This window comes from Mesoplodon densirostris, chromosome 2 (genome assembly GCF_025265405.1).
Source record: "Mesoplodon densirostris isolate mMesDen1 chromosome 2, mMesDen1 primary haplotype, whole genome shotgun sequence".
NCBI lineage: Eukaryota > Metazoa > Chordata > Mammalia > Artiodactyla > Ziphiidae > Mesoplodon > Mesoplodon densirostris.
The window spans coordinates 66,599,808-66,620,667 of record NC_082662.1 but is presented as its reverse complement, the minus strand read 5'-3'; the positions used below and the strand labels follow the sequence as shown (position 1 = coordinate 66,620,667).

The 20,860-nt window shown below is 36.7% G+C and overlaps 1 protein-coding gene across 1 annotated transcript in view; it reads left to right on the top strand.

The window, feature by feature from the left end:
* Nucleotides 1–20,860, top strand: part of ERICH3 (glutamate rich 3) — an 81,235-nt gene that overhangs the window by 20,040 nt on the left and 40,335 nt on the right. Inside the window, exons 8-10 of the mRNA XM_060119571.1 lie at nucleotides 7,674–7,854; nucleotides 14,928–15,114; nucleotides 20,386–20,687. Of these exons, the coding sequence (XP_059975554.1) occupies nucleotides 7,674–7,854; nucleotides 14,928–15,114; nucleotides 20,386–20,687 (670 nt within the window). The remainder of the gene's footprint in view (nucleotides 1–7,673; nucleotides 7,855–14,927; nucleotides 15,115–20,385; nucleotides 20,688–20,860) is intronic.

Here is a 20,860-nt window from a genome sequence, read left to right as displayed (position 1 = left end):
GAATGTGAAACCAAATATTTGAGTAGTTCAGTTGAGTAATTTAGCATAATTGAGAAAAAAATCAAGTAAATCTTGTATTCCAATTTACTTTGTATTATACCCATTTCCAAATCATTTATTTCCTTTAATTTGCCCATTCAATCACATGTCAGGAAGTATTTTAACATTTAATTTGTGAATATTCAGGGACTTAAATATATCGAAAAACACAGTGTACAATATAAAATAATTATTAACACTCACTTTTAATAATTTTGGCAAATTACTGTATAATATTTATAAATATTTTCCTTTCAGTGTTCTTAAAATATACTATAGCTTGTTGTAATCATTCCTTAAAATACTGATAAAGAAAATAGTCCTAAGGCCAGTTATACTTTATACAGATACAGGCAAGTATGAAGGCAAAAGATCTCTTAAGTTTTAGAGTGTAAGTATACAACTAATAACAATTATACGTAAATTTTGTGGTTGTTAGCAGATGGCTGGGTCAATATTTCACCTGATGGAGAATCAGGAAGCGAAGTGCCAACATTGCATGTTGACGGCATGTTGGCTTTCCAAAACCAACCTCGTTCAAGTGCTCTGTTTACCCCTTGTCCACATCTCCCTCCCAGCATCTTTCCTCACCAATAACTTGCCTCACCAATAACCTTCTCTAAAAGTTGAGACTATCTTCCTTGTGCTTGCTCAAATTTCCTCCTTTCAATCCACCTTTCACTAATTCTCTTTCTTTGTTATGGTCTCTGAGAGAGCCTGTACCCCTCATCTCCGAGGCCCACCCTCCGCCCTGTTCCTTGATCTTATCCTTTTCCACTGCCATGGCACTTTGCACTGTCTGTAATTCTCCTCTCCTATTTGGATTTTTAGTCCTTCCTCTAGTATTCATCTCTGTCTCTCAACATACCCAGGCATAGAGTAACCAAGTCCTTTCCTCACATTCTATAGCCTGAGACTTCTGTTTTCTCCTTTCCTACTGCAAAGTTCTTGAAGAGTAGTTTACTGTAGCTCAGTCTAACAAGCAACCCCTGGCAACTCAGCTTACATTTAATTTCTTTTTCTCATTATTATCTGTTGCTGGTCAATGGCAATTCTGGGACCCAGACTGGATGAGTAGTCCCTGTCCTGGGGTATTTGGCCTTGTGGACAGCAGAGCCATGGAATGCTCTGAAGATTCCTTTCAGGAGTGACACATGTCACTTACACTTTAATTCCATTACCAAAGGCTGACAGCAATGGAGTGGAAGTATCATCCTCTCATAGAGATGTGCAGTGAATATTTGGGGCAATGATAGAATCTACCACATCCACTAAAACTTACTTTGAATTCTTTGAATGCTGGCATTGGTCTCTACCAGGCCAACAAACGTGCTTTCTTGAAAGCTGTGGCCCCCACTTACAAAAATGGTGACTTCCTCATCATCCTCATTTGGTGGCAGCATTTGATTTTCTGATGCTAGAATATATTACTAGGACAAACTCTACCTGGTCATACTTTATAAAAAATGTTTAAATCTCATATAAACCATGAGAATATGTAAAATCTATATGTTCAAGTTAAACAACAATCAAACACCTGTGTACATACCATTACTTCCCAACAAAGTAGAACACTTTTTTCATATGATAAACCCCCTGTTTCCTGCCCTGTCACATCCTCTTCTCCTTCCCAGAGCAACCACTATTCTGACAAATGTGTTAACTGAGTTCCTGCTTTTCTTTGGAGTTTTATTACTTGTATGCATAAAACTTCAAAAATAAGCACAAACCTAGCATTGCAATGAAAGGGTAATATATCTAGGAGAAAATAAGCTGAATAGAGTCTTTGGGTCACCATCTAGGTTTGTTTCCTTGACAGTTTTAAGAGCCCCTTGTGGGGAAGTGAGAGAGGTCAGGTCATGAGTGTGTCCTAGAAAAATGGGGCTCACCAGAGTCAGGGCATCTAATGAGGTCCTCTGTGGGCCAGATACTGGACGTCCAGGAGGAATAAGGTCAGGCAAATGGGCTTCCGTAGCTGGGCACACAGGAGAGAGCAGCAACTTCTCCACCCTGTGGTCATGACAGGTGGAGCACGGATAAGCATCTGAGCTGGCTTCCCCTGGGCATTCTATTTTAGTTTAGAAACACAGCAGGTGTCAGCAGGCATCCTGGCTCTGACAGACATTGGCATGTCTGGCTCTTGAGTTCACAAGGCTTCAGTCTGACTTGGTCTTTTTTTTTTTTTTTTTAACTTCTGTTCTCTCTTTTTGGAATCCTTATTTTGAGAATGTTGGGACTACTAGACTGATGCTCTAATATTCTTAGCTTTTCCCTCCTATTTTCTACTTCTTTGCCTTTTTGCTCTACTTGCTGGGAGATTTCTTCAATTTTATTTTCCACACATTCCATTTAAATTTTTCTTTTTTAAAATTTTATTGAAGTATAGTTGATTTACAATGTTCTATTTAATTTTTGCTGTACAACAAAGTGACTCAGTTATACATATATATATATTATTTTTCATATTCTTTTCCATTATGGCTTATCACAGGATACTGAATATAGTTCCCTGTGCTATACAGTAGGACCTTGTTGTTTATCCATTCTATATATAATAGTTCGCATCTGCTAATCCCAAACTCCCAATCCTTCCCTCCCCCACCCCCCTTCCCCTTGGCAACCACAAATCTGTTCTCTATATCTGTGAGTTATTGACATTTTTCTTTTCCTGCCATATTTTAAATCCTAGAACTCCTTTTAGTTCACAATATAATTTAGAAAGCATCTCATTCTTGTTCTGCATGATTTTGATTCTTTGGTACTAGTGGAGACTTGCTTTGTGGGCTAAGATATGTTCAGTTGTTGTAAAAAATGTGATTCTTTAATTGTTGGGAGCAGAGTTCTATAAATGTTCAATAGGTAGAAATGTCCAATTATATCATTCATATTTTTACATCCTTACCATTCTTTTTTATCTGCTTGGTCTCTTAGTTCCCGAGTTCTAGTGATAATTCATTCTCTGTAGTTGTGGATTTGTCAGTTTCTTTTTGTAATTAGTCAAGTTCTGCTTTGTAAATATTGAGAATACCTGGTTATATGCTCTCAGATTTGGGATACTTTACCTTACTGGTGAAGATATTCTGATCCTCTTTATCACTTATTACTTTGGCCTTAAAATCTATTTTGTCTAATAGTATTTCTCCTTATTTTCTTTAGATAATATATATATATGTATATATACATACATAAATATAAATATATATTTATATTTATACATATATATTTCTTTTACTTTCAGTTTTTCAATGTCTTTAAAGCTTTAGGCTTTAAATGTGTTTATGCAGCATATGTGTGCTTTGCGTTTATTTCAACCCGAGAATCTCTGTTCCTTTAATAAGTGAGTTTAGTCTAATGGCATTTATTTTATTTAGTGGTATATTTAGATTTACTTCTACCATCTTAGTTTGTATTTTCTACTTACCATGATTTGTCTTTAATAGTAGCATTTTATACTGTTATTGCCTTTTCCTCAAAGCTTCCCTCTCTTGCCTCCATGGCACTCTACTTTCACGATTCTTTGTTCTCTCCTTTGACCTCTCATCCTGCTCCTCTGTGCCTCTTTCATCTTCATCCCTAAACCTGGCCATCACCATAGGCTTAGACCTTGACACTTGTCTTTCTATTCAAAATGCAGTCACCTTCCCACATGGCTTCAGTAGCTTTCTAGATGTCTCTTGGATCTGTCACTAGCTCCTAGGTCCTGGGGTTTAGAATAAAATTGGCACAGTGGGGTAAATCATGCACTTTTTTTTTTTACAGTGTACAGTTCATGGTTTTATCATATTCAGAAGTTAGGCAACCATAAGCACCATCTAGTTTCAGAACTTTTTCATCGCCCCAGAAAAAAAAAACCCATATCCATAAGCAGTCATTCTCTAATCTTCCTTTCCCTACCCCTTAGCAACTACTAATCTACTTTCTGTCTCTATTGATTTGCTTATGGATATTTCATATTAATGGAATTATGCAATAAATATTCTTTTGTGTCAGGCTTCTTTTACTCAGCATAATGTTTTGAAAGTTCATCTATGTTGCAGGTTGTATCAGTACTTTCTGTTTGTGGCTGAATAATATTCCACCATATGGTTGTACCACATTTTGTTTATCTCATTGTCAGTTGATGGGCATTTGGGTTGTTTCCACTTTTTGGCTATGAATAGTGCTGCTATGAGCATTTGCCTGCAAGTTTTTGCATAGACATATGTTTTCATTTCTTTGGATGTATACCTAGGAGTGGAATTGCTGGGTCATATAGTCACTCTACGTTTTACTTTCTGATGAACTGCCAAACTGTTTTCCCAAGAGACTACACCAGTTTACATTTTCATCAACAATGTATGAGGGTTCAAATTTCTCCACATCCTCAGCAATACTTGTTACTGTCTTTTAATTCTAGCTGTCCTAGTGGGTAAATGGTATCTTACAGTGTTTCAAATTCGTATTTCTCTAATGACCGATGACATTGAGCATCTCATTCATGCCAATCATGCACTTTTCATTTAGTATTTAGATTTATTTTATTTTGACCTAGAAAAGATTCATTTAAGGAGAGATGGCTCTCATGATTAATTTACACATTAAATTCATTATTTCATTTCATGACTACCTTCAAATGCTCTTAAAAGGAAAGAAAGAGGTAAATGAAAGAGGTAAAGAAATATGGCTTGCTGGTGGCCACCTGTTCCTCTGTGAATGTATAGAACAGGGTTCCTGGTTTCTGTGGTCTGTGTCTCTCGGCCATGATCCATGAACTTCCTACTCACCTTTCAGGCATCTGTAATTACACAGGGCTTATCTGGAGTCTAGGAAACCAAATGACAGGGTATAGATCTTACAGCCCAGCACATTGCTTCTGTGCTCTGTTGCTTTATAATTTGGAGATATAATGCCTGCAGAGATTTTTAATACTTTTACAGAATCTATGTGACTAGTTAGGTTTTGCTCTGAGGCTTACCTCATCCATCTGCAGAAATTCTGTTTCCACTCAGGACTGCTGGTCACCTACTCCACACAGCAGCCTACTGAAAATGTGGATGGTACTATAAATAGTGTTTATATATGTGAAAATACAGGCTTTCAAATAAGAATCTACTTAATTATTATGTTTATCAATTAAAAAATAAAAGTTTGTTTTAAGTTTTTATATGTTTTACGATAGAGAAAGCAAAGAACTTCTCCAGGCACGAACTAGTCTGGGGATTTCTCCATATCTGATTGAGGACCCCTATCTACTTCCTAGACTCCAGTTAAGCCCTGTGCAATTACAGATGTCTGAAAGGTGAGTAGGAAGTTAGCAGATTGAATCAGGAAGCAGAGGGTTAAAGGCAAGAGAGGCAGAAGAGAGTAAGCAGAGTCCATCTCAGTAGTAGTAGAGTCTACATAATGATGTTAAATTAAACTTTGTAGAATAACTCCCAACATGTTTCTCCCCTGCTTAAAACCTTTCACTAGCTTCCCCTTTCCTAATGAAAGTGAGTTATTCTTCTGCCTGACTTTTAAAATGTCAGTTTTATGATTATTCGGGTGTGTTGAGACCTATAGATCAGAAGACACTTGCCTTTAAAAAGACAGTTTTTCCCTTATAGTTCTCAAGAGGAAGGGACATTCCTGTTTATTTTAGTCAGGATTCCATCTAGAATATTGTTTGACACATATCTGGGCACTGTGGCTCAGCCAAGTTGATAAATAAAATTAGCCATCACACCGGGCCATGCAGGGCCACCCAGGGAAGCACCAGGGTTGTCAGGAGGGGCGTGGGAGGAAAAGGTGGGAAAGAGCCTCCGTTGTGGTTTCCAAGGAAGAATTGGGCAATGCAGGGTAAGCAGGCATAGGATGGGATAGTATGATTGATTTTGGCAGGCTCTGGTGTTGGGCTGTCCTGAATTGTATGGTACCTGGTGCTGGGACAGGGGAATATTGGCCCAGAGTGTTAGAGGCTCCGGGAGGGTGGATATGGGCTCTCAGTTGGTTAGTGTGCACATGATAAATGTTCTCTCCAGGGAGCTTGGAGCTGAATTTGCCTTAGGCTGGTGATTGTGGGTTGGGTTGCACATGTGCATGTCACGTTCCACAGTTGCTCAGGCAAGAGGAAACATGAAATGACTTTGTAACCAAGAGCCAAGCTTGACATCATCCCTTTGCTTTCAACAGTGACTCAAGGAGATGTTTCTAATCTGCAAAGAATTATCCAGTTTGCTGATTTACGTTCATGGCTCCTATTGTCCCTGAAATATTTCTCTTGATTATCTCTCTGTTTGGGAGCTCTGTCCATAGGCAAGACAATTTGCTCAAATTTTAAATCTCAGATTTTCCCACCCATTTACACTTTTTGGACTGTCATTTGCTGAATTTCATCAAATTTACTACCTCTAGTTTTTGCTTCAAAGAAATAGGAGTGAATGAGAAAAAAAATCCTCTGAGGTAGAAGGGAATGGCTTTGGAGATGGAAGTATTTTAATAGTTCCTTCAGAATTTTTTTTTGCAGCTTTGTCATTCTTAAAAAAAATGCATGCTTCCAAGGCATCTGTAATTCAGTGAGATCAAACTCAAATAATTGCCTTGGATTCGCTGAAAGTTGGTCTCTTCACATTTTTCATTTAGCTAAAAATTGATTTTTAGAAAAGTGAAGTAGATTAAAAGTAATGCCTCGTATCTGTATAGTTCTAGAAACCTATGATATTCTTACTAGGACCTCTTAAAGTCTCTCAAGGAGCCATTCCTATTTCTCTGCCTCTTCTTCCTCTTCCTTTTCTTGCTTCTCTTTCCGGGTCTTCCTCTTAGAGGTTAGGCAAACACTATACTTATTCACTACTGTGAAAATACTTCAGAATATAAACTAGGAGGCAAGGCATTGGATATTTAATCTCTGGTATTTAAGTTTAGTGTTTATTTTATAAGTAATTTAAATAGGTCAATGCCATAGAATACCAAGTAGGTTTATGAGGTGATTTTTTTGTTGGGTTTATTGTTTGATATTAAGAATAATATTAATAATGCTGGTCTTTCATTGAACTGAATGCCTCCTGTGAAACTGGATAACCCCAGGTACCCAACATACATTGTTTCTGATCCTCAGAGTGACCATAGAAGGAATCAAATGTGTGCATCTCCCTCTCACAAAGAATAAGCTCAGGGAAGGATGTATTGTCAGTGCTCAAGTATAAAGATAACACTCAATTACAAAAACAATTGCTAAATTACAGTTAATGTCAATTTGAATTAGAACAAAATTATGTCACCAATATTTATTTAATTAATTTGATTTGAATTTTTATTTGAGAACTAGCAAAAAGAACCAAGAGTAGTTTCCTCTTCCCATCACTGGTATTTTTGTTGCATGTAAAACATAGATACATACGTAAGATAAAAGGTGACAAACATTGTCCAAATCCCCAGAATTTACATTAAAAATACAAAGCCAAAATGTATATATGTTGTAATTGTTAAAGGCATTTGTTTTGTAATGGGCTTGACTTTTTGTGCACTGTATATAGATTGACATTTTATAAAGGTTTTGTTGCAAGGTACATAAAAATAGCCTTTTCTATTCTTTGTATTACACCCTGATTAGAAGGTGAGCACACTCTGATTAGAAGGTGATTAGTTAATAAGCCCCCTTTTTTCGTTTATTCTAGGATTCAAGAAGGATTCACAAAACACCACTGCATAGTAATGCAGCTATTACAATGATCTATTTGGGGAAAAATGTGCACCTAGCCTATGATCACTCATATTTCCGGGATGAAATAAAAGTTTATCAGCAGCACTGTGGTGGGGAAAACCTGTGTGTCTTCACAGGCAAACTACTTGAAAAAGGTACACATAAAATGTGAATGTTTTAATTGCTTGCAGTTGATGCTCTAGATAAGCTATTGTTGGTATAATATCAAAATGACTTTAATCACTCTATGAAATTATGCATATCCAGGGACTTATAAACCAGCTGCCTAAAAGTAAATCCAGATTTACTGCTCCATGATAGAAACTGAAGCAGCAATTACTCTTGCAGATTGTGGAATAAAGAATTTGGAGTGATTTAACCCAGTAACAGATTAATCTTGAAATAGAGATATATGATCATTAAAATGTTGTACGAATAAACTGTCCCCCAATTTACAAGTTAACTGTTTGTCTTGCCATAGTGAATTACATCATACATTATTCTAAGAGAAAAATATCAGATTAGCAATTTTTTCTTTAGAACTATGCTGAGATAAAATCACAAATCCAATAAACCTCAGGGTGAATCACACCTAAATAATGCAGTACAAAATTTGGCTACATACTTTTATTACATTTTCATTTCCCTTTTATCATAAATCCATGTTTGTTAGCATAAGATAATTTTTGTATCCAATATAGGATTTTACATATTGTACCAAAGTGTTTTTTTTGTTCAATATTTAGTTATGTGGCACAGCAATTAAAAAGGAAGAGTTGTTACAGGATTATGTTTGTTATTTCCTTGCTTAAGACACTCTGTTTAGAAAGTAATAATGTTTTTACTGATTAAAAGAAATATTTATATTTGGGTAATCTAGATACAGACTTAGGGATTAAAGGGAGGAGTTGGGGCAAACATGGAGTTGTTACTTTTGGCTTTTCTGATTTCCCTCATCAATCAAAAATAGTGATTATTAATTAAAAAAAATTCAACTGCTTAAAGAGAACTATACATATTTAAGGATAAAATATTGAAAACTTACCAACATAAGAAAGGAAAACACTTGAATGTTGGTTTTGACTTAAAGTAAAATATTATATATTATAATGAATTATATATATTGTATTATAATGATAAAACATTTTTCTTTCTAAAAATGTATAAAATTTCTTTTTAAAAAATAATGCCAGAAGCTACTTTTTCCCATTTTATGTACTTAGCTGAAACATAACTTACTTTGTTTCATTTTGTCATAGCATCTGAGAGTTCGTTCCTTCCATTATGTAGATGAGGAAAATGAGAGGCATCCAGAGGTACAGTGGCTCCCCAAGGTCACTGGTCCAGTTCTGAGCAGGATTGAGAGCAGATCCCAGCCCCCTGACTAGGTGCAAGATCCTTGTTTAGTACTCTCCAACCCCAGTTAGCTATTCTCAGTAGCAAAGGGTTTCCTGTATTTCCATAATATGAGAAGTATGAAACCCCTAATAATAGTGATTAGATACACTTATTTTTTAAAAGTATCACTTTCAACTATTAATTTTGATGAATTGCTGAAATTAGCTACAGTCTCAAATTGGAGTTAACATAATGAAACTTTTCCTGGGTCTTAGATCATGCTTTAATCAATAGAGTTCATATAAAATGGCTACTTGACTGCTGGGAAATGTGGCACATACAGATGAAAAAAGAACAAGGCTTAGCTGAATGATTTTCTGGGAGATGATGTACACTCTGTGAAAAGATTGCAAAACCAAAGGTTACAGGAGAATGTTACTTGGCTAAGTGTTATTTTGCGTGCACATTGATTCCAGAACTGACTTTTTGTTATGTCATCAGACAGTCTTGAATGATAGGTTGGAATGGGGACTGAAGTAATTGAATCCTGTCCACACAATAGTTTTGTCTCAGCTTGCCCTTGATTGCCATGAAAGTAATCATTCAAAATGGAAAAGTTGGGTGACTCAGAGTTGACTTGTGGTTCAGCAATCTTAGCAATTTAGTTGGACTGAAAAGAATCTGCCCTTTTTACAAATCAAAACTGTGCATGATTCAGTGAAATGTGAATAGGTTTTTAGAAGACTTCTGTTTTAAAAAAGGGCCTTTAAAGTTAGGCTTGGAGCAGTAAACTCCTTCAAAATGTAGCATTCATTAATTTCTCTTGCTTTTGGATGAGAATAACAATACAATTAATTATTTGGGAACATGGCAAGTGCATCTTTTATTATATAGTGATTCATGATGTGTTGCAGTTTGATTTTAGACATCAGGCCACAGATCGATTGTTTATTATGTACACCTATGAAATCATGGAATATTTCTGCTACTTGTAAAGAGTACAGTTCTTCACAGGCAGTTTTATTTATCATTCGTCCTTTCAAACAAGGCAGACGTTGGCCTCCTGGGTTCATGTGGATACGAAGAACAAAGTAACTTTTTTCTGGTTCTCTTATAATTCCTTCTCTGCCCCATTTTCTTGTATTTCCGTAACCTAATCCTGTTGTACCTATTTGTGCATTCCTCACTACTTCTACACAAACACAGCGGCTGCTTCACCAGCCCCTTGCCTCCTGCCTCCACCCCCCACCCCGCCCCACATTGTTATCTTGTCTTTTCCTGTGCTCTTTCCTTTGTCTGCAATAGGACAAAGGATTTTAAATTCAAAATTGTATTTTAAGTTCAAACCGTATCCATCTTTTAAGATTCAGATTAAGACTGTGAAGCTTTCCCAACTGACTTTTATTCCATTTTATCCCTCTCTTTTGATGACAATGGCTCTTAACACCTAAAACTGAAGCATTTCATTGTACCTTGACTTACATTAACTGTTTTTTTTTCTTTTTTCTATTACTCTTTATCATATATTGATTTTTTTAGTTGTTAAAAATAGGTGTAACTTACAATCCATAAAATTCATCCACTGTAAGTGTACAATTCACTGATTTTTAGGAATTTTATAAGGTTGTACAGCCATTCTCACAGTTTTAGAACATCTCCATCACTTCAAAAAGTGCCTTTGTGCTCACTCTTTGGCAATTAATCTTCACTCTCATAGCCAGCCCTAGGACACCTCTGATCTGCTTTCAGGCTCTACAGATTTGCCTTCTATGGACATTTCTTGTAAATGAAATCATACAATAGGTAGTATTTTCTGTCTTGCTTCTTTCACTTTGCATAGTGTTTTTAAGAATCATCCATTTGTAGCCTCTGTCAATAGTTGCTCTCTTATAGCTGAGAATACATTCTGTTACATGGATATACCACATTTTATTCATCTACTCCAGTTGATGGATATTTGCATTGTTTCCAGTTTGGGACTATTATAAGTCATGCTGTAATGAATATACAAAGACAATTTTTTTGTGTGTAGACATCAGTTGTCATTTTTCTTGAGCAGCTTCCTAGGAGTGGGTGTGATGGCTTTTGCTTCCTGAGAATGGATCATACCCTTTCCAGTTTCTTTGTGTCTTTTGATATTTTTGTTGAAAACTGGACAATTTAGATCATCTATTAGAGCAACTATGGATTCTGAATACTCTCTTTCCCTCTGGAAGGTTATTCTTGGGTTTTTTATTTGTTTGTTTGTTTAGTAGCTTATCTAGAACAAATCTGTGAAATTCTTGTCCCCTCTCCTTGGTATACAGCCACTGGTGTCTCTGCTCAGATTTTTTTTTTTTGTTCTGTTTTTACTTTTTAGGCTAATCTCTTAGGGTTGTCTCTGTGTTTTCATAGTTTAGTGAACATTCAGTGATTTGTCAGAGGTCGTGTACAATCACTTTGAGCCAGTATAGCCTCCATCTTCTGCCAGTAAATCTGTTTGTAGGTTTATTAGTTTCCTGGGACTGACATAACAAATGTCCCCAAATTTGGTGGCTTAAAACAACAGAAATTTATCGTCTTACGTTCTGGAGGCCAGAAGTCTAAAATTAAGGTCTTAGCAGGGCCATGCTTCCTCTGAAAGCTGAAGGGGAGAATCTTTCCTTGCCTCTTCCAACTTCAGGTGATTCCCAGCAATCCTTGGTGTTTCATGGCATGTAGCTCCATCACTTCAACCTGTGCTTATCCTCCCATATTATTCTTCTCTGTGTATCTGTGTGTGTATCCTCTCCTCTTCCTATAAGGATATCAGTCATTGGATTTAGGACAAAACAAATCCTGGATAATCTCATCTTGATCCTTCCCTGATTATATCTACAAAGACCCTATTTCAAAATAAGGTCACATTCTGAAGTTCTGGGTGGTCATGAATTTTTGGAGGGCAATATTCAACACACTATAGTGGGCTCAGGAGTACATTCAAAGTTCAGGCAGTTTTCTAGTCCATTCCAACTTTTATTTTCCACCAGGATCTAATGTTTCCTTTGTACACAGGTGCAAGCTTGCAATAGGACAGGGATGTGTGAATAAGTTGGGCCAACTCCAATCCATGCTGCTTCCAGTTAGCTGGAGATGTGCAGAAAACTTATTGAATGTGTCTATGACTGCCTTATTGCCTGTATCTCCATGTTAAATTTCTGGCTAGTCCACTGACCTGTTGCTTGCCCTAATTAGAACTACAGTCTCAGGCTAGCAGAACCTCTGACCTTCCCTGTCAGTTTGCTCTGAGATTGCCACTTATTACTAGTAATGCCACTGACCAAGGTTTTTTTTTTTTTTTGTCTTCTGCTCTAAATCAAGTCGGCCTCTACTGACAGTGAAGCTGCTGGTTACCTATGGCCTGCCCTTCCCTTCTAGAACTGCTGTGGCAGGAGAGGGCAATGGGAGCAGCCCTAGGCAAGAATGCCACAGATTCCCACTGTTCCTACCAAAAGTTCAGTACTTTTTCATGAAAAACTGCTGCTCAGTTTGTTCTAAGTCTTTGGTCCATTTTCTGAGACAAAATTTTAAGGGAAGAGGATTTGGTGACCTTACTCTAGAAGTCTGGTACACTGATTTTTGTCTCTCCTGCTAAATTATAACTTCTTGAGGGAGGAGAACAAGTTTGATATTTCTTCAGTATTTTTATGTCTCTTTAGTACCTAAAACAGTGCTACCACTGTCAGTCTACAATGAATAACTACATTTTACAAATATTATAGGATGCTTTCTAATAGCACCCATTATAATATTTAAGACTGCTCTGTGAAGTGGGAAAACTGGGTCACCCCCTCCACTCCACTTCCTCACCCACTCCCCCTGCCATCCTCATTTTATAGATGAAAATTCTGAAATGCAACAAAGTTAAATATCTCATCAAGGCACACTCAACTTATAAGTGAAGAACTGGGACATGGACCAAAATCTTCTGATTTCTGGTCTATAATCTTTCCACTACTCCATGTAGAAACCATGAAGTCATGGTTGGGATGTGTCACTAAATCTTAAAATATAAAATTATAAATTTATAATTAATATAAATTTAAAATTACTTATAAAATAAGTAACAAGGGACCAAAGGTAGAGGGTATCAATTTCTGTTCAATAAGTTTGAAAAACAATGGAAGAAATGAACTAATATATGGATGTGCTCTCCAACCATGTGGGTACCAAATAGAAGGGCAGTCATGTCCAAGAGTTGATCTCCTGTGCCCATTCTCGGCATTTCCTTGACTCTACTCTCTTCGTGGGCTGGGTCCTTAGGGAGTTAAGGGGTGTGATGCTGCAGCAGAATGGATCATATTACATGAATGTCTCATTCAAGTTTCTGTAATAAGAGCAGTCAAACTAGCTTTCTAGTTACCACTTAAAAAGTCCATATATAAAGACCAGTGGATTTTGATATCTATTGTATCTTAGTTTCTCCAGACACTAACTTGCCAATGTTCTCTTTCCTATTTTGTTTAATTTCACATCACAAATACTAAGGTATAAGTGATGGAATTACCTTTTTAATAAGTCTATTCTTTAGTATAAGTTGCATCTGATTTAGAATTTTTAGGGGCATAATATGGTATATACAAAGTATTTCTAGATGAATATGAAAGAATGAGTTAAAATAATGATTCACTAATTATTTATTGGAGACTTCCTGTGCCATTGTCCTGGGATCTGGGGAAATGAAATTTAAACTCTCATGGATTTCGCAAACATGCAGGACAGCAAACATCTAGATCAAGGTTCTCAAAGTGTGGTCCCTGGACCAGCAGCATAAGCATCACCTGGCAACTTGATAAAAATGCAAATTCTTGTGCCCTGTGGAATCAGAAACTCTGGGATGAGGCCCAGAAATCTATATTTTCATAAGCTTTTCAGGTGATTCTGATGCACACTAAAACTTGACAACCACTGGTGTAACCATATTTTAATAATAAGTGTAACAATAGGAAATATTGCAAAAGAGAGGCAAAAATTATCAAGCCTATTATTGGTAGAAGTGGAAGAGTCCAGAGAGGCTTATTGTAGGAAGTAACATTAGAAGTGTCATGAGAAGCAGTTTTCTGAGTCACTCTGTAGCATAGAGTTTCTCAGAATTGGGTTTTGGGATATATAGGGTGAGACTTCTTCAAAAAGCATTATAGAGACTTGAAATGATTAAAAATTGTTAATTGCAAGCAGTGGTTCTTAATTTATTGGTGAGACTTTTGGGTGGGTTGGGGACCAAGAAGTGGTCTCAAATCTAGGCAGAACTGAGAATGGATTGAAGATGGAATAATTCTGCCTCATCCATACATGTATCAGGATGTTTCAAGTCACAACTAAAGATAAAAATTTATTTAAAAGCATTACTGAGTAAAAAAAATAGTCATATAAAAGCATTACTGAGCTTACAACAGCCTTTTGTTATGTACTTTATTGCTAGATAACATAGCAAGATAGAGGCGTGGAATCTAGAGAGATGTTTGGATTCAAACACTAACTCTCCCTCTTACTGTATGATTTTGGCTGAATTACTGAGCTCTAAACCTAAATTTCTACATTATGGAAACAAATGATAGTAATATTTCCACTTCATATGGTTGTTGAGAAATAACACACCCAAGGTAATTAGGCATAATGCCTGGCCATATTAAATGCTCATATAATTTTAGGTTTTATTATTTTATTACAAGTCAAAGAGTTTTATAATGCCTTGGAGTATTTATTATATATATAAGTAATAGAATGTGTTTTTGTGGTTAAAAAATTCTCCTCAAGTTAAAAAGGAGATCTAGAAAATAATACTGTACTTAAATAACAGAAAAATGTTATTTAAAACATGTTAGTTCAAAGTCAGTTGCTTTCACTAATGTATTTCCTTTTTAAATTCCAGAGACCTTTCAGTTTATTTCCAAAAGGCACCACGGTTTCCCCTTCAGTCTCACCTTTTTCCTGAACGGGATACAGGTGAACAGGTTAAGTTCCTGCTGCGAATATAAGCATCGAAAAGGTTCCAGACTTGGAGGCAAACGAGGCTACTTTGGGTTTGTGTGTGTTGAGAGATCATCTCCTTGCTACAAGTATGGAAACAAATGTCCTTTGGTAGAGGGCAAGTTTTGCTACATTTTTCTTTGTATGCTTTTACTGATGTATTTCTCAGCACAATTTGTTAAGAATCATATCAATGTAGATGAGCCTAAAATATCTAAGTTAAAGGTTGTTTATCATAATCCTGTGTGTTGTATTTAAAATTATAAGATATAAAGTAGATTTCCAGATGTATTATATAGTGGGCATAAAAGCTGGTGGTGTTTCAAATTCTGTTTCTTTTCTACCTCTTCCTTTCCTCGTAATGCTTTAAGTTCTGTCTCTAAAGGGAAGGAGAGAGGCTTTCCTCCCCTCATTCCTCATAGTAATTTATTTTGGGCTGAGCTCCAGAGCATGTGTCAAGCATCCGGCTTATATAGTTGCATATTATAGGTTTTGCATAATAGAGGTGTGCCTGCATTATCGTGTAGCCCCATGATCACTCTCATGCCCCAAATTTCAATATCAGACATAAAAAATACATGATAAAATGTCAGTTTTGACTATTGTTCATCAATTTTCATATTGGACATTCTGTTTGTAGTCAGGAGATCTTCTTGCAGGCTTTGCTTAATTTTTTCCTGAAAGCACTCATGGAGAATTGACTCTGTGCCAAGCTAGAACATGGCAGTGAACCAACCAAAGAACCTGACCCATAGAGCACCTTCTGACAGGGGAAGTGAAAATAATATACCAATAAACCCATGCCAATATACCAATAATACACCAACAAATTAATGTATATTAGATGGTAATAAACGTGATGAATGCAAAGCAGGGTAAGGGAGATATAAGGAATAAGGAGGGCCAAGTGTCAGAAAGCAGTATTATTTTATGTAGGATGGTCAGTAAAGGCCGCTCTGATGTCTTTTGAGGAGAAACCAGAAAAAAAGTCTCCTTTTTCAAATAGGTTTTCAGGTAGAGGAAAAGCATATACGAAGGGTGTGAGACAGGATTATGCTTGGTGTATGTAAACTAGTGTGATCAGAGCAAAAGTGAGAAAGGGAGAGTGATAGATGATGTCACTGTCAGAGAGACAGTGGAGTCAAGTCACATAGAGTCCTATGGTCATTGCAAAGACTTTGACTTTTATTCTGAGAGGGATGGAAAGCCTCTCAGGTAGGTTTAGAGCAATGGCCTGTCATGATCTGATAGTAGCTCCTATGGGAAAAATAAAATAGGGAGGGTGGGGGGAAGAGTGGAAACTACTTTAATCCAGAGGAGAGAGAGTGGTAGGAAGAATTACAAGTGATTAGGTTCTAGACGTATTTTGAAGGTAGGGTTTACAGGATTTATTGATGGATTGGATGTAGGGCATGAGATAAAGAGCAGAGTCAGAGATGATTGAAAAGTTTTTAACCTGAACAACTGGAAAGATGCCCAGTTAACATGGGGAAGACTGTGGAAGATGCAGCTTTGGGAGTGGAAGGAGGGGATTTTGGTTTTGGACACACTGAGTTGGAGACATCTATGAGATATGCAAGTAGAAATGTTGAGTAGGCAGTTGGATCTGTGAATCTGGGGTCTGGTGAGAAGTCCAGGCTGGAGATATATAAATTTGAGAATTGTTTACATATGGATGGCATTTAGAGTCATAAGATGGGATGAGACTGCTTAAGAATGGAATGCAGTAAGAGAAGATGCCTGAGTGATAAGCTCTGGTCACTTTAGTTCAAAGGTGAGGAAGATAAAGAGGAACCAGGAAAAACCTAGTGAGGAAGGCCAGTGATTAGACTGAGAACCCAGAGAAAGCAATGTCCTGGAAATGAACAAAATGTATCAAGAATAAGGCATAATCAACTGGGTTGAATGTGTGGGTAGGTGAAACAAAATGAAAATTCAGGATTGAGTGTGATTATTTGGTAATGTGTTGGTTATTGGTGATTCTGGCACAAGTTGCTATTGTGGGGTGGTAGGAATGCAGGCTTGTTTGGAGTGGGTTTAAGAAATAATTGGAGAAGAACTAAAGCCAGAGGTGATACATAGCTCTTATTAAAGAGTTTTGCTCTAAAGGATGGAAATTGGGTGGCAGCCAGGAGGGAGGATGTAGGGGCCCAAGGGGGCTTATTATTTTTTAAGATGGGAGATATTATAATATGGTTATAAACTAATAGATAGGGTTGATACCCTGGGGGGGGGGGAAACACATTGATCAGGTGTGACATAGAGAGAGAAATCGCTGGGGCAAAGTGCTTGAGTAGACTAGAGGAGATGGGATATAGGGATCAAATGGAGGAGTTAGCTTTAGATAAGAGGAAGCATTCTTCTGTAGTAACAGGAAGAAAGATGGCATATAGGGCAGAGAGAGATTCAAGTTGGTGGCTGTGTTGGGATCAACTGGAAGTTCTCTGCTGATTATTTCTATTTTCCAGTCAAAGAGTGATTGGAGCCTTAACCTCAGCTGATTATGAAGCTAAGAAAAAATTGAAAACCAGTGTCTTATGAGAACTGTGCATTTTAGTTGAGGGTAATAGAACTTACTCTTAAACATCACAACCATTTTGTTATTATTATTTGAAAACTTCAAAGAAAGAAGCTAGAGAGAACCAAGTGAAATCATATAAAGAATTGCACAGAAGCTAGTTAAGTGTTGAAAGGAGAGTAGATGCCATCCATCAGATTTTGGCACTGATTATTAAACCTCGATAGAAAGTGTTTAGGACCAAACATTTTATAGCTTGGATTTATACAGCAGTTCCCAAAGAGTGCAATGTGTTCACACATGGATGGTTGTATACAAATTCATTAGCTTTCCTGGGAGTTAAACAAATGACTTGCCCACAAATGACTTGCCCACATATATGGAGAACACATATTTGACTTGGAACAGAAAAGCAACCTCAGGTAGGCCCTAAATATACCTAGGCATTCCTGCTACATTGCCCTAGACCATTCACTGTCCCACTTGCTAGATGACTCTTTCACACCTCTTCTCTCTCTTAAAGAGGAAGGATTTAGAAATTTTTGGAGGTGCCTGTTTAAGGTCCTTAGAAAACAAGAAAAGCTTAGCAGTGTTCACTTCCAAAGTATGGAGGTTCCACACTTGTGTCCATCCCTCAATCATGGGAACTCTTTGAAGAGTCATGGTAGTTACTTTCAGTTGCTTAAGTGAAACACAGGAAAAAGAATTGCCTAACCAAGAGAATGCAGACTGCTTTGAGCTTTAGTAATAAGAATCAACACCTCAAATTATACTCAGAAGTCAAATAGGTAGTCAGTGACGAGGAAAGCACAGATGTTACCCACTTTGTTTGCCTAATTCCCTTAAGCAGATGGGCAATAAAAAGTCCGTGCATGCAGTAGAGAGGCATCAAAGCCTCTACACAGTCACAACATAAATTAAAAGTAACAGCATATCAGAGGCTCCAAATCAATATATTTGGTGTTGCCATTGATAAGGGAAGAATAGCTTGAACAGAAGGAATGCTAGTAACATAGTCTCTGAAGATTCATGACACCTTTATTCCAAGGAAAGCAGTGTGCTACATATATCATCATTATAGTCAAGAAATAATTTATCATGCTTAATATGGCTGAGGTAAATATGTTCTGATTATCCCATTTTTCACAGCCTGGTAGTTACTTTGAGTGCATATCCTTTTAGCTTTATTTTATGGGGAGATAGTGAAAGGATAAGTGATATAACTAAGTTCTCATATTTACTTGTTAGGAGAGTGAATTAAAATCAATTCCTATGCTATTGCTAGTCTAGGGATGGCTGAAATTCAGTGATATCTTCAGTTTAAGAAATTGCCATTGGACTTGATTCACGTAGAGGCAATTTTCAGATTTTACGTATTGTTTCTATTCTTCCTGGACTGGAAAGTCTTGACTGCATTCTGACCCCACTCTAATTGACCCAGTTCCCCAGTAGTTGTGTGACATGGAGAGAAGGGGATGTGTGAAGTTCTAGAGGAGGAGTGGGGAGACTGGTAGCTGCCAGGCACCTCTTTCAGGTCAGGGATTGTCTCTAGGCCTTGGTGAAAACTTCTCCACATTCTGTTAGTCTTTGTGAGGAGACTGTGAGTACTTGCCCTGGTGATAAGCCCAGCAGTGTAACATTTGTCTGTGTAACTAGTCATCAGAGAAAGCTATACCTGTAATCTACTAATATGGGTGTACTTCAGTGGGAGGTGATGGAGTCTAATAGTCCTGAGCTGAAAGCCAGCTTTATCACTGACCTGCTGGGTGAACTTGGGCAAGTCATGGAATCCTTGAAGCTTCAGTTTCCTCATTTGGAAAGTGATGATGATAGTTCTTAAGTTATTGGTCTGTAGGGGAATATATCATATAAGACCATGTATATAAAGTACCCAGTAAAGAGGTTGGCACAGAAGGAGTGCTGGATGCTCTTATTGTTATCATAGTCATTATTTTTAGTAATGTATGTATTATAGTTATTGGAATTCCTATTTTGATATTAACTTGAGAGATAGGATAAAAGCTATAGAAGAATTTACTAATGTTACTTTTGTTATAACTGATTTTTTAAAATATTTTTTAATGTCTTAAAACATTCAGATCATTTGCTGGCTCACCAGATTTGACTTAGAATGACTTTATGACCTCTATAGCTTATTGCCATTTTCCAAAACAAAAGCTTATTGCCAGGAAAAATCACCAAAAGACTGTGGTACAGGTTTCAAAAGGCCATTCTAAAAGCAATAATGGCAGTTCTGTTAAAATAAGCATTCAGGCTCCTGAAGTGTTTATTTAAAGGGCACAAAAATATTTAACTGATTGTGTTTCTTAAAAAAATCAATCATAATTAGTTAGAGTCAGTTTTGTATGTAAGTCTTTTTGTTGTTGTCTTGTTGGAATAATAAATTATCAAAGACCGAATGACATCTTTCTTCTGATAATTTTATCTCAGCTTCCTTTTATTGATAAACCTGAATGTTCTTTTATCACATAATTCTAATATGAGGACTTAAATTACCTATCTATCTATCTATCTCTGTTATAAAGCCAAATATATACTTTAAGGCGCAAAGTTTAGTTTGAGACTATAATTCATTGTTGTTAAGTTGCTTTCTTTTCTTGTGTAATTACTGTGGGTAAAACTATTAAGAATTGTGTTTATTTACAAGATTTTGGTATTAATAAGGAGAAAGTAGTTTATTTTAATTAACTCTGTGTACTATGATAAATATGTTTCTTGTAACATTTGTTACTGGAATAAGAGAAGTGACTTAAAGATCTTTGCAGTTCCATTGTGCTATATATAAAGGTTAATCAACACTTTATATTAATGTTTTTCCTAGGTGCATTATTGCAATGGGCCTTGACAAAAAAACAACTTCACCAAAACCTAGGAAAGAAAAGAGTATTGAGAGAAGAGAGGGATTGATGAAGGGTGAGGGGAAACTGAGGAAGGATAGAGAGTACCTGATACCAAGAAGGAGAGAGATGGAGGGGAGCAAAACCTCAGCTTCAGCCATTTTTTCAGCTCAAGAACTACATACAGGGATCGGCGAAGTGAGAACTGCTGTCGAAGAAATGGAACGTAAAGAAAAGCCAGGACAAGAAGTCTGGGAAGATGACCAAGAAAACATATTTAAATATGGTAATGAGTAACACTGGGTTCTTTTGCTGTTGCATGGTCGTTTTAAGACTTTACAATGTGATTATAAAAATTTGCAAAAATATCCATTAAATGTTGTTACTCAGTTTCGATCTTCAGGCAACTGTGTTGCAGGTGAGGAATCCCTGACCACCTTCTTAACTGTTTTGCAAGGA